Source organism: Lutra lutra, chromosome 17 (genome assembly GCF_902655055.1).
Source record: "Lutra lutra chromosome 17, mLutLut1.2, whole genome shotgun sequence".
Taxonomy (NCBI): domain Eukaryota; kingdom Metazoa; phylum Chordata; class Mammalia; order Carnivora; family Mustelidae; genus Lutra; species Lutra lutra.
In genome coordinates, this window is record NC_062294.1 from 50,633,104 (window position 1) to 50,643,087 (window position 9,984).

General features: G+C 53.7%; 1 protein-coding gene across 4 annotated transcripts in view; it reads right to left on the reverse strand.

The window, feature by feature from the left end:
• The window catches only part of PRKD2 (protein kinase D2), a 32,931-nt gene extending 25,416 nt beyond the window's left edge, over positions 1-7,515 (reverse strand). The window contains exons 1-3 of one of the 4 annotated variants that reach the window (XM_047711286.1): positions 7,189-7,515; positions 6,496-6,921; positions 4,101-4,239 (exon numbers count right to left, since the gene is read on the reverse strand). In XM_047711286.1, the coding sequence (XP_047567242.1) occupies positions 4,101-4,239; positions 6,496-6,735 (379 nt within the window). In that variant the 5' untranslated portion in view covers positions 6,736-6,921; positions 7,189-7,515. Of the gene's footprint in view, positions 1-4,100; positions 4,240-6,495 lie in introns of all 4 variants that reach the window. The other 3 variants (XM_047711288.1, XM_047711287.1, XM_047711285.1) reach the window with 3 other exon arrangements.
• Positions 7,516-9,984: the final 2,469 nt, after the last annotated feature.

Sequence of the window (9,984 nt, forward strand, 5' to 3'; positions counted from 1 at the left end):
GCATATAAGTATATATATTTGTACATTGTGTATATTTGTATATAATGTAAATTATATATTATTATTATATACTATATTATCTATTATATATTAATAATACACTATAACATATATAACATGTTATATATATTATGTAATATATGTTATGTATCATTATATCATTATATATCATACTACATATTACATGTCATTATATTATACAGTATATATGTATTAAATATTTATATAATGTAAATATATATAATTTTATTGTTTATATATATTTATTATATAATTACATAATTTACATTATATAAATATATAATATTAAAACATATGATGTAAATGATATAAATATTTGCCCACTATATATATATATATATATATATATATATATATATATGTATATGCAATATATATATTCCAGAAATAAAGTACAACTCCAAAAAGAACATACATACAGCAGACTAGAAGTCAATAAGTGCTTAGGAGAAAAATTAAGCAGAGAAGGGAAAGTGGGAAGGTACAAGATGTACAATTTTAGAAGGTGGTTGAGGAAGGCCCCCTTCAGTTGTTGTTAGGGCAAAAGCCTGAAGGAGGCAAGGGTATGAGCCATGCAGGTTTCCAGGAAAGAACATGCCCAGTATCATAATAGTAGTCTCTACAGAATCTTTCTTTAGGGCTAAATGAATTATTATATGGAAAGCTTTTAAGACAGTGTTCTTGGGGCGCCTGGGTGGCTCAGCGGGTTAAGCATCTTGTCTTCGGCTCAGGTAATGATCTCAGGGTCCTGGGATCGAGTCCCACATCGGACTCCCTGCTCAGCGGGGAGCCTGCTTCCCCCATTCTCTCTCTCTGCCTACCTCTCTGCCTGCTTGTGATCTCTCTGACAAATAAATAAAATCTTAAAACAAAAAAAAAAGGGGTGCCTGGGTAGCTCGGTGGGTTAAAGCCTCTGCCTTCAGCTCAGGTCATGATCTCAGGGTCCTGGGATTGAGCCCAGCGTTGTCGTTGGGCTCTCTGCTCAGCGGGGGGCCTGTTTCCTCCCCTTTCTGCCTGCCTCTCTGCCTACTTGAGATCTCTGTCAAATAAATAAATAAAATCTAAAAAAAAAAAAAGAAGAAGACAGTGCTCTTTATTTCTTATCTTATTATTTTTTTAAGATATTATTTTTAAGTCATCTCTACACCCATTGTGGAGCCGAAACCCACAAGCCTGACATCCAGAGTTCCATGCTCTACTGATGGAGCCAGTGAGGTGCTCCATATTTTTTTTTTTAATTTTTAAAATTTATTTTTGTTTTATTTAATTTTGTAACAGTTTTATCTATTTATTTGTCAGAGAGAGAGATAGGGCACAAGCAGGGGGAGTGGCCGGCAGAGGCAGAGGGAGAAGCTGGCTCCCGGCTGAGCAGGGAGTCCAATGTGGGACTCGATCCCAGAACCCTGGGATCACGACCCCAGCCAAAGGCAGATACGTGACCAAATGAGCCACCCAGGACTCCATAATTTTTTTTTTTTTTAAATTTTAAACAGTGCTCTTTAAACAGAGCACATGGGGTGCCTGGGTGGCTCAGTGGGTTAAAGCCTCTGTCTTCAGCTCAGGTCATGATCCCAGAGTCCTGGGATTGAGTCCCACATCGGGCTCTCTGCCCGGCACGGAGCCTGCATCCCACCCACCCACCCACCTGCCTCTCTGCCTGCTTGTGATCTCTGTCTGTCAAATAAATAAATAAAATCTTTAAAAACATTTTTAAAATAAATAAATAAATAAACAAACAGAGCACATAGAAAGTCCTCAATAAATATTGGCTTTTATTTTTAAAGTTTCATTTTTGCACTAAGCCTCATCCTCTTTCCTACCCTCCCCACCCCACCCCCGAATTTCAGTCTAATATTGAGCTATTGTCCTTGTTATCGTGCAAAAGAAAGCGGACTCTCTTCTATGTGCCAAGCACTGCTTACACAGGGTAAAGCTATGAACACTCCGCTCTCAGTGGGCTGACATTCTTTTGGGGAGACAGACAGGAAACACACACACACAGAAGGAAATTTCAGACACTGGAGGAAATGGCACTGAAGCTCAGATCCAACTAGCAAGAAGGAACTAGCTACGAGAAGATGCGGCGGGGAGGGAGGCACTGAGAACTAGTACACACACCTGGAGATGGGAGGCAGCTCTGTTTGTTCAAGGGACAGAGAACAGACAACCATGACAGGAACAAAGAAAGTTAGGGGGACAATGTAACAGGTGAATTCAGGGAACTGGCAGGGGCCAGATCATGAGCAGCCATTTAAGGCCATATTGAGGAGTTTGCATTTTACCCCCAGGGTAATGTGGAGCCATGGGAGGATTCTGAGCAGTGAAGTGTCGTGATCTGACTTGTGAGCTAGGGTAACAGGTCACAGTCTAGGCAGGAGGTGACCGCTGCCTGGACCAGAGGAGGCCGTAAGAAACAGATTCAGGATGTATGTTAAAGGTGAGACTAGGGGGGCACCTGGGTGGCTCAGTGGGTTAAAGCCTCTGCCTTCGGCTCAGGTCATGGTCCCAGTGTCCTGGGATCGAGCCCCACATCGGGCTCTGTGCTCTGCAGGGAGCCTGCTTCCACCTCTCTCTCTCTCTGCCTGCCTCTCTGCCTACTTGTGATCTCTGTCTGTCAAATAAATAAATAAAATCTTTAAAAAAAAAAAAAAAAAAAGGTGAGACGGGATGCCAGAGTGGCTCAGTGGGTTGAAGCCTCTGCCTTAAGCTCAGGTCATGATCCCAGGGTCCTGGGATTAAGCCCCGCATTGGGCTCTCTGCTCAGTGGGGAGCCTGCTTCCCTTCCTCTCTCTCTGCCCGCCTCTCTTCCTACTTGTGATTTCTGTCAAATAAATAAATAAAATCTTAAAAAAAAAAAAAAGGTGAGACTAATTGGTTTGATGCAGATCAAGGGAAAGGGTGAGAGAAAAGGAGGAGTCACCAGGATGGCCCCCAGGACGTGTGGCAAGAGCACCTGAGTGAATGGTGATGCCCTACACCGAGGTGAGAACACCGCTGGAAGAAAGGACAAAATCAAGATTTCTGCCTTGGACAAGCCATCTCTGAGCTTCCCAGAGCTGCCAAGTGAAAGTGTAGGGGGACAAGCTACATGACCGAGATTTGGACGTAGCAGAGGGAGACCAGGATGAATGAAATTCCAAGAGTAGCCAGCCTACGGGAGAGGATTTAAAACCTAAGTTAAGGTCACCAGGGCTATAAACACAAACGTCTAATTGTCATCCGTCCATTCAACCCATTTTACTGAGCATTGCGCTATGCAAGGACTGAGGGAGGAGACCCAGCCAAGAATAAGGCAGGTAATTCCCACCCCTCACCCTTCTTGAAGCACCCTGGGCTCTCTACTCTGCAGTGCCCAGAGCTTCTCATCTCTAAAATGCGACTGGCCGGTGGGTGACTAGATTCTGGCTGAAAACACACGTGCCCAGGCTTTCTCTGACCTTGCAGAGACTCATTTCCTTTAGCATTTCAGCGGGAAGGACCACAGGCGTCAGAACATTTCAAACTCTGTATCAAAGTACAACATACATCTAGAAAAAGACGTATCCCCAGTGCCTGGTTCAGAACTGTCACACTGTACACACTGTGTCACCAACACCCTGATAAGTAAAGTGGCAGTTTAAATCAGTCCCCAGCAATCTCCCTTCCGCCTCCCAGGTGATGGTGGTGCCTTTCCCCACCCCTGCTGCGAAGGCTCCACCGTCCTCGCTCCTCCTAACTGTATCCGTCTCTGGTCTTCATAAAAGGAATTAGACAATATGTAGTCTGATGTGTAGCAAATGCCTTTCCACGTTAGGTTTTGTGAGATTCACCCACGTGGCTGGACATGGCCTTCGTTCAGTGCTGTGCGAATTTCACGGTGCGCACACGCCACACTCATGGTGCGCACACGCAACATATTTACCCATTCCGGGGCGGTAGCTTGTCAAAGCTCCAAGCGTGATTCTAACTTGCGACCAGGGCTTGGAACCCACTACTCCTGACTTGAAGAAGCATGTTTCTGGACCCACCTCTCCTCTCCCCCGCACCGTTAGTCCCGCCCCCCACTAGAGGCGGCGCCCCCAGGCGGGCCCCTGGCTCACCGGACAGCACCACCTCCACCAGGTCGCCCTCCTGGATGTCTCCAACCGAGCGCACCAGCTGCAAGAGGTTGGCCGACGTGGGGTCATGTTTGAAGAGAAGGATCTTGTCGTAAAGGCCATAGAAGCCACACTCGGGGAACTGAGGGGCGGGAGAGAGAGGTGGTGACGGGAAGGCTCAGAGCCGCTCAGCGGCAGCAGTCGGGAACACTCCCAGGGCAGGGCCCACAGTTTCCCCCGGAAACAGACCCCGCAGCCCTGCGTTTCCTGTCTGCTCCCTCCCAAGGGCAGCTCGAGCCAGCGAGTGAGTGAGCAGGCGGGCACGGTGCCAGGGCCTCAGGTGTGCTGGGAGAGAGCGCCCATGGAGTTTGGTGGCTGGACCGGGAAACTGGAGTGGCAGGGAGAGTGGCTCTGGGACCGTGAGCACCTAGAATTTTCCGTGGGGGTGGGGGGTTAAGTGAACACCCCCTCCTTTAAGCCCCCACCCCAGCTTCCTTCCTGGATCTATAGTCCCGGTTACCTGGTTCCAGGCCCAGCACTGGGGTGGGGCCAGCTGGAAGAAGGGGACTTAGGACTCCTGGGGGCGGAGGGAAGGCAGGAAGGCAGGAAGGCTAGGACTCAAGGGAGATGGAGTTAGAGGGTGCCCCCCACCCAATGTCCAAAGGACCCAGGTGTCCCTAGTTGGGGCTGGGGGGGGGGCAGGAAGTGAAACCCTGTAGAACAGAAAGTGAAACTGCCCAGGTGGAGCCGCGGGAAGGACGGAAAGGGGCCCCGCCACACCTGGACAGAAGACAGAAAACAAAACTGGGGTGAGGCCTGAGGAAGGAGGCCCAAGTTTGGGCACTGGACAAATTATACCCAGGGGGCAGTCAGCCCTCTACCCCACCCCCATCTGTCTTCGCAAAGAGCAGGCTGAGCTGGGTGTGACAACTGGACCTGTGGGCTTGGGGGTTTGGTGGAGGACCAAGGAAGCCCCATATTGTTCCTGCCTGCTGGGAGAGGGTCCACAGCTCACAGGGACTGCCTGGGCCTTGACTGCCTTGGTGGGGGTGGGGGGGGACTCTGTCTCTAAGCTTCAGTTTCCCTGTTTGTAAAATGGGGGAGTTGGCACAGTTCCCCATGTTTCTCTAAAGCCCAAAGAATTCATTTCTGGGGGTCTGAGAAGATGCTGGAATTTGGACATTTTGGGATTCCAAAATGCTCACATGCTATATGATACATATATCTTAGGTTCCAGCGTATTATCATGACATGTTTTAGGATTTCAACAACCTAGAATCTAATGTTGGAACACTCAGAGGAGTTCGATTACCTAGCAGTGGCATATCGGAACAATCTAGAATTCTAATAGTCTAACATTTGATTGTTTTAGTATTCCAACAATCTAGGATCCTAATGTTTGGACAATTTGTTTGTCTTTGTTTTTGTGTGTGTGTGTGTTTTCTTTTTTAAGCAAGCTTTATGCCTAACGTGGGGGTGGAATTCATGACCCTGAGATCAAGAGTCCCATGTTCCACTGACTGAGGCAGCCAGGTGCCCCTGGACACTTTGATATCAGAGGAGTTCGATTACCTAGCAGTGGCATAGTCGAGTAATCTAGAATTCTAATATTCTAACATTTTTAAAGTGTAGAATTCCAACAAGAGGAAAGCCCACTCTCCTAACTTTCAACATTCTAGAATGCAGGCACTGAGTTCTACCTGGTTTCTCCTTGCCAGGATCCCCAGCTTCCCACCCTGGTGTCCAAAACTAAGAGTAGGGTGGGGTTGGGGAAGGCTGGTTTTAATAGGCCAGCATCAGACCTGAGGGGTGGGGACACTGTGATTAGGAGAGGGGACAGAGTCCCCAGAGCCTCTGGGGGTTCCAAAGAGGTGCCTGCCTCTTGACACACATCTCTGGCCTGGGGGAGGGTAGAGATTGGAGACCTCGCTTGCCCCTGGCAGCTCTGGCAGGCACCCACACCCACACATGTCACCCAATAGCCATGGCCAGGGCGGCTTCAATTTCTACTGTTTCCACCAAATGGGAGGTCGGGGTGGGCTTGAATGGAGAGGTCCCCCATCTGCCCCCTTCCCTGACCTGCCCTTCCTGTTCACTTCCACACCTAGCTGGCCCCTCCCTTCCTCCCTGCTGGCTGCAGAAAACAATAACACGCGGGGATACGCAATTTGGGGAGGCCTTTGGAGCACCCCGCCCCTGCCCAGGCCTCCCTTCAACGGGTAGTGGGGTCAGGAGCCAACTGGAGGCTAAACGCCCTATCCCCATCCCCCCAGTCGCCCAAGGCTTAATCCTCCTTTTCCTCCCTTCCTCTATGCCACGCTCCTGGCCACCTCTGCCGGCACCCCCACCCCCTCCGGACCTCTCCCCAAGCCAGTTGGGAGGAACCCTGCGCTCTCACCTTCTGGTCCACGATGGAGCAAGCCAGCTGCTTCACATGGGCCAACTCAGAGGCGGTGGGGAGCAGCACAAACTCGCGGGTCAGGCCGATCTGGATGTGGAAGGAGACCCCGGAGCTCGGAGCTGGGACCTGGGCCAGTTGCGGTGGCGGCGACTGCAACTCCAAGCCGCCGGGGGGCGGAGGAGACCCCGGCCCGGGAGAGCCTGGGAGCCCGGCGAGATGGGAGGGGGAGGCGGCCATGGGTGGGTCGGGGGGAGGTCCCGGGACTGGCCTCCCGGCGCCCACCCGGGATGCGGCTGAAGGAGCCCGGGGAAGCCGGGTCACTGGATCCGAGGGAGCCCGTAACCTGGTGGTGGGAGCGCGGGGATTCCGGGGATACGAGAAAAGAAACCTAGCAGGTTGAGGGCGCTCGAGGATGGCGAGACCCTGGGAAATTAAAGAAAGGCAATCCAGTGGGTCAAACGCCCGGGAATCATAAAGGAGAAATCTAATGGTTTGAGGGACCCAGCGCTTGAGAGATTCCAAGAAATCAAGAAAATCCAGTAGGTCGGGATCTCAGGGATCAGAAGAGCCCAGGATCCAAAAGCCCCTTGGGGAGAGAAAGGCTTGAGAAGGCAGCAGGGGGAATCCCAGAATCCAGTGGCTCTAAGACGAGAATCCAATTAAGAAGGGGACCCTAGGGATTCATCAGACCTTGGGGGTGGAGGACAGGAGTCTCTGAGTCGGGGATCGAGTAGATCCCAAGAATCCGACGGGCTCGGGGATGGGCAGAGATCCGGAGGGCCGGGGTGCTAAGGAGGGAATCTCACGGGTCTCAGAAGTTGGAGAAAAGTTCGGTCGGGGGCCGCGGAGAAGGGGGCGTTACCGGCGGCGGTGCGGGGGGGGGGGAGGGAGGGTCGCCCGGCGCTGGGCGCCCGTGGCTCTTTTTCCCCCCTCCAAAGTTTAACTCTGCGGCTGCGGCCCAGGAGGAAGTGTCCGGAGCGATGGCGCAGTCGGCCAATCCGCGCGGGCCTCGGTGACGTAGGAGAGGGGCGGAGCCTGGTGGGGGCCGGGGCGGAAGGGGAGGGCGGGCCCGGCACCTCCGAGTCGGGGGCGTCACCAGCCCCGCCCGGGTCCGGGTGTCTGGGGTACGAGATGCCCGGCAGGGATCCGGGACTGATTCCTTCCCCCAACACACCCAGGTCTGGAAAGTTAACTATTCCCAGAGCTGGAGAGGAGGGGCGAGCCACCGGTCGCGGGGCCGGGGCTGAGGAGGCGCCTGGCCCTTTAAGGAAGGGGGCCGTCTAGGCTAGCCTGGTCTGCATCCGGCGCCCACCGCAGGGGAAAAGGTGGGAAACCGGTGTCAGGTCCAGCCCGCTCTGGGACCTCTGGGTTCGGCCTGTCTCTTCTCAGAGCGTCGTCCTCCCCACTCCCCTACCCCGCGCAGGGGAGGCGGTGCTGTAGGTGCTGTGATGTAGCCCATTCACGGGTGAGAAGACAGAGACCTCCGGATGGGCGGGAAGGACCTTGCCTCCCGTCTCTGGCAGCCTTGACGAGGTGCACGAAGGCAACTGAAGGGGCCGGGGCTGGGTTATCTGCGCAGGGCCGCTCAGGCGCAGGGCCGCTCAGGCACAGGGCCGGTGGGACAGGGGTTTCCTTCAGTGAGCTCCCCACTCTGCCCCAGCCCTCAGAAGAGTGAAGAGCCACAGACCTGGGGGGCGGGGGAAAGCTGAAAGGGTCCCCAGGGAGGACAGCACACCCATCCCACCTTCTAGATAATTGGTTGTTCTGGGGTGGGGGGGGCAGTGTGCACGTGTCTTGACTGTGGCTTTAGGTAGGTGGCTTCCCCTCCCTGATCCGGTTTCTTAGATGGGACAGTAACAGGATTGTGCCCAGACGGTCTTTGGGGATTAATGAGATGGTGGCACAGGGCTTAAGTTCAGTAGGCGGTGGCCACCACTGAACCCTATAGAGATAAAGGGGTGGGCACCTCAAGCTCTCAAGTATTTAGGAGGCAGTTCATTCAGTCATCCAGCCAGCCAGCACTGAATGCCGACCTACTACTATGCAAAGTGCTAGGCTTGGGCTAAAACAGCTCTTCTAGCATGTTCAGGAGCCCCTCAGGCTGGATTTCTCCTCCCAGCTAATAATAATAAGAGCGGCTGCCGTTTAGTTTACATTCAGGAAACTGAACCCCCTAGGGACAAAATGACTTGTCCAAGATCACCACAAGAGCTGCTGCCAGCCCACCCCCTTCACTGAGGGGTCAAGGTCTGGCTTTGAGCTTCAAAGGCATTCTGGCAGAGACAGGCCACCTGCCCACCTGGGTTCCCTGCTGGTTGGGGACGGGGGCCTAGAGAGGAGCCCCCCCCTTCCCGCTAAAGGGCTGCTGGGGGGAGCTGAGGTCGGTACAGTAGTGACTCTGCCACCACATCCGGGGGCTGGCGGGGGCTGGGGAAGGAAGTCTGAGGCTGGAGTGAAAACCCAAACCACCACCTGGGGAAGCTGCTCAGAGCTCAGAAGGATGAGGGGGGAGTGGGGCCACGTGGAGCTTGTAGCTAGGATCCTGTCAGTGTTCACCTGATGGCCATCTGGCCACCTGCGTCCTTCTTCAAGTGTTCCCGGGGCCCTGAGAGGGGCCAGGTCCTATTCTGGGCCCAGGGGCACAGCCCCTGGCAACCCAGAGGGTAGGCATTAGCATCGGGCCCGTCGTACAGAGGATGCTGAGGCCCCGAGATGTGCAGAGGGGGCCCCACAGGACTGGCTACGGATTCTGATGACCCGCTGGGGGCCCTGAGTGGCGCCTCCCCATCTCGTCTTCTGTAACTTGTGCTCCTGATCCTCACTTTCTGAGGTCATTGTGAGGATCCAGTGAAGCAGCGTGTGAGGAACTGAGCACGGGCTCCAGCTCCTGCTAGTGCGGAACTGACCTGGTGAAGGGCAGGGGCTCATCAGGGCACCGGCAGCCAGGGACTGGGTGCCTCCATCGCCTGCGCCCTTGCAGCTGCTCCCTGGAGGGCGGAGGCATTCTGGGGGGCGGGTCTCGGGGTCTGTAGTCCCCACTCCATATGAGATGAGGCTCCACGGAAGCCCAGGCCCACATGGGGAGGGAAGGGAAGGTGGGAGGTTAAGTACTCGGGGCTAGCCTTTGGGCCTCCTACCACCCATCATACAGGAGGTGCGGGTGGGGGGAAGGGGAAGGCCTTGATCTATCACCTCACATCTGCTTGTCAGGGCTCTGTCCCCAGGCTGCTTCTGAGGCCCCTGGGGAGGGAGTACTTAGGAACAGAAAGGAGGGGCACGGGAGATTCGGTCCTGTGCCCCATTTCCGGGCCTCCACCCACACCCCGCCCAAACTCTGGGCCCCTCTCTTCCCGCCCCCCACCCTACCACAAAACCCCGGCCCACCATATCCCCTCCGTGAGCTCCACCCAGCCCAGGCAGAGCTCCAGACTCATCTCCCAAAGTCCTGGCCCCCTCAGTCCCCTTGACAGTCAGCGCCACCACCCA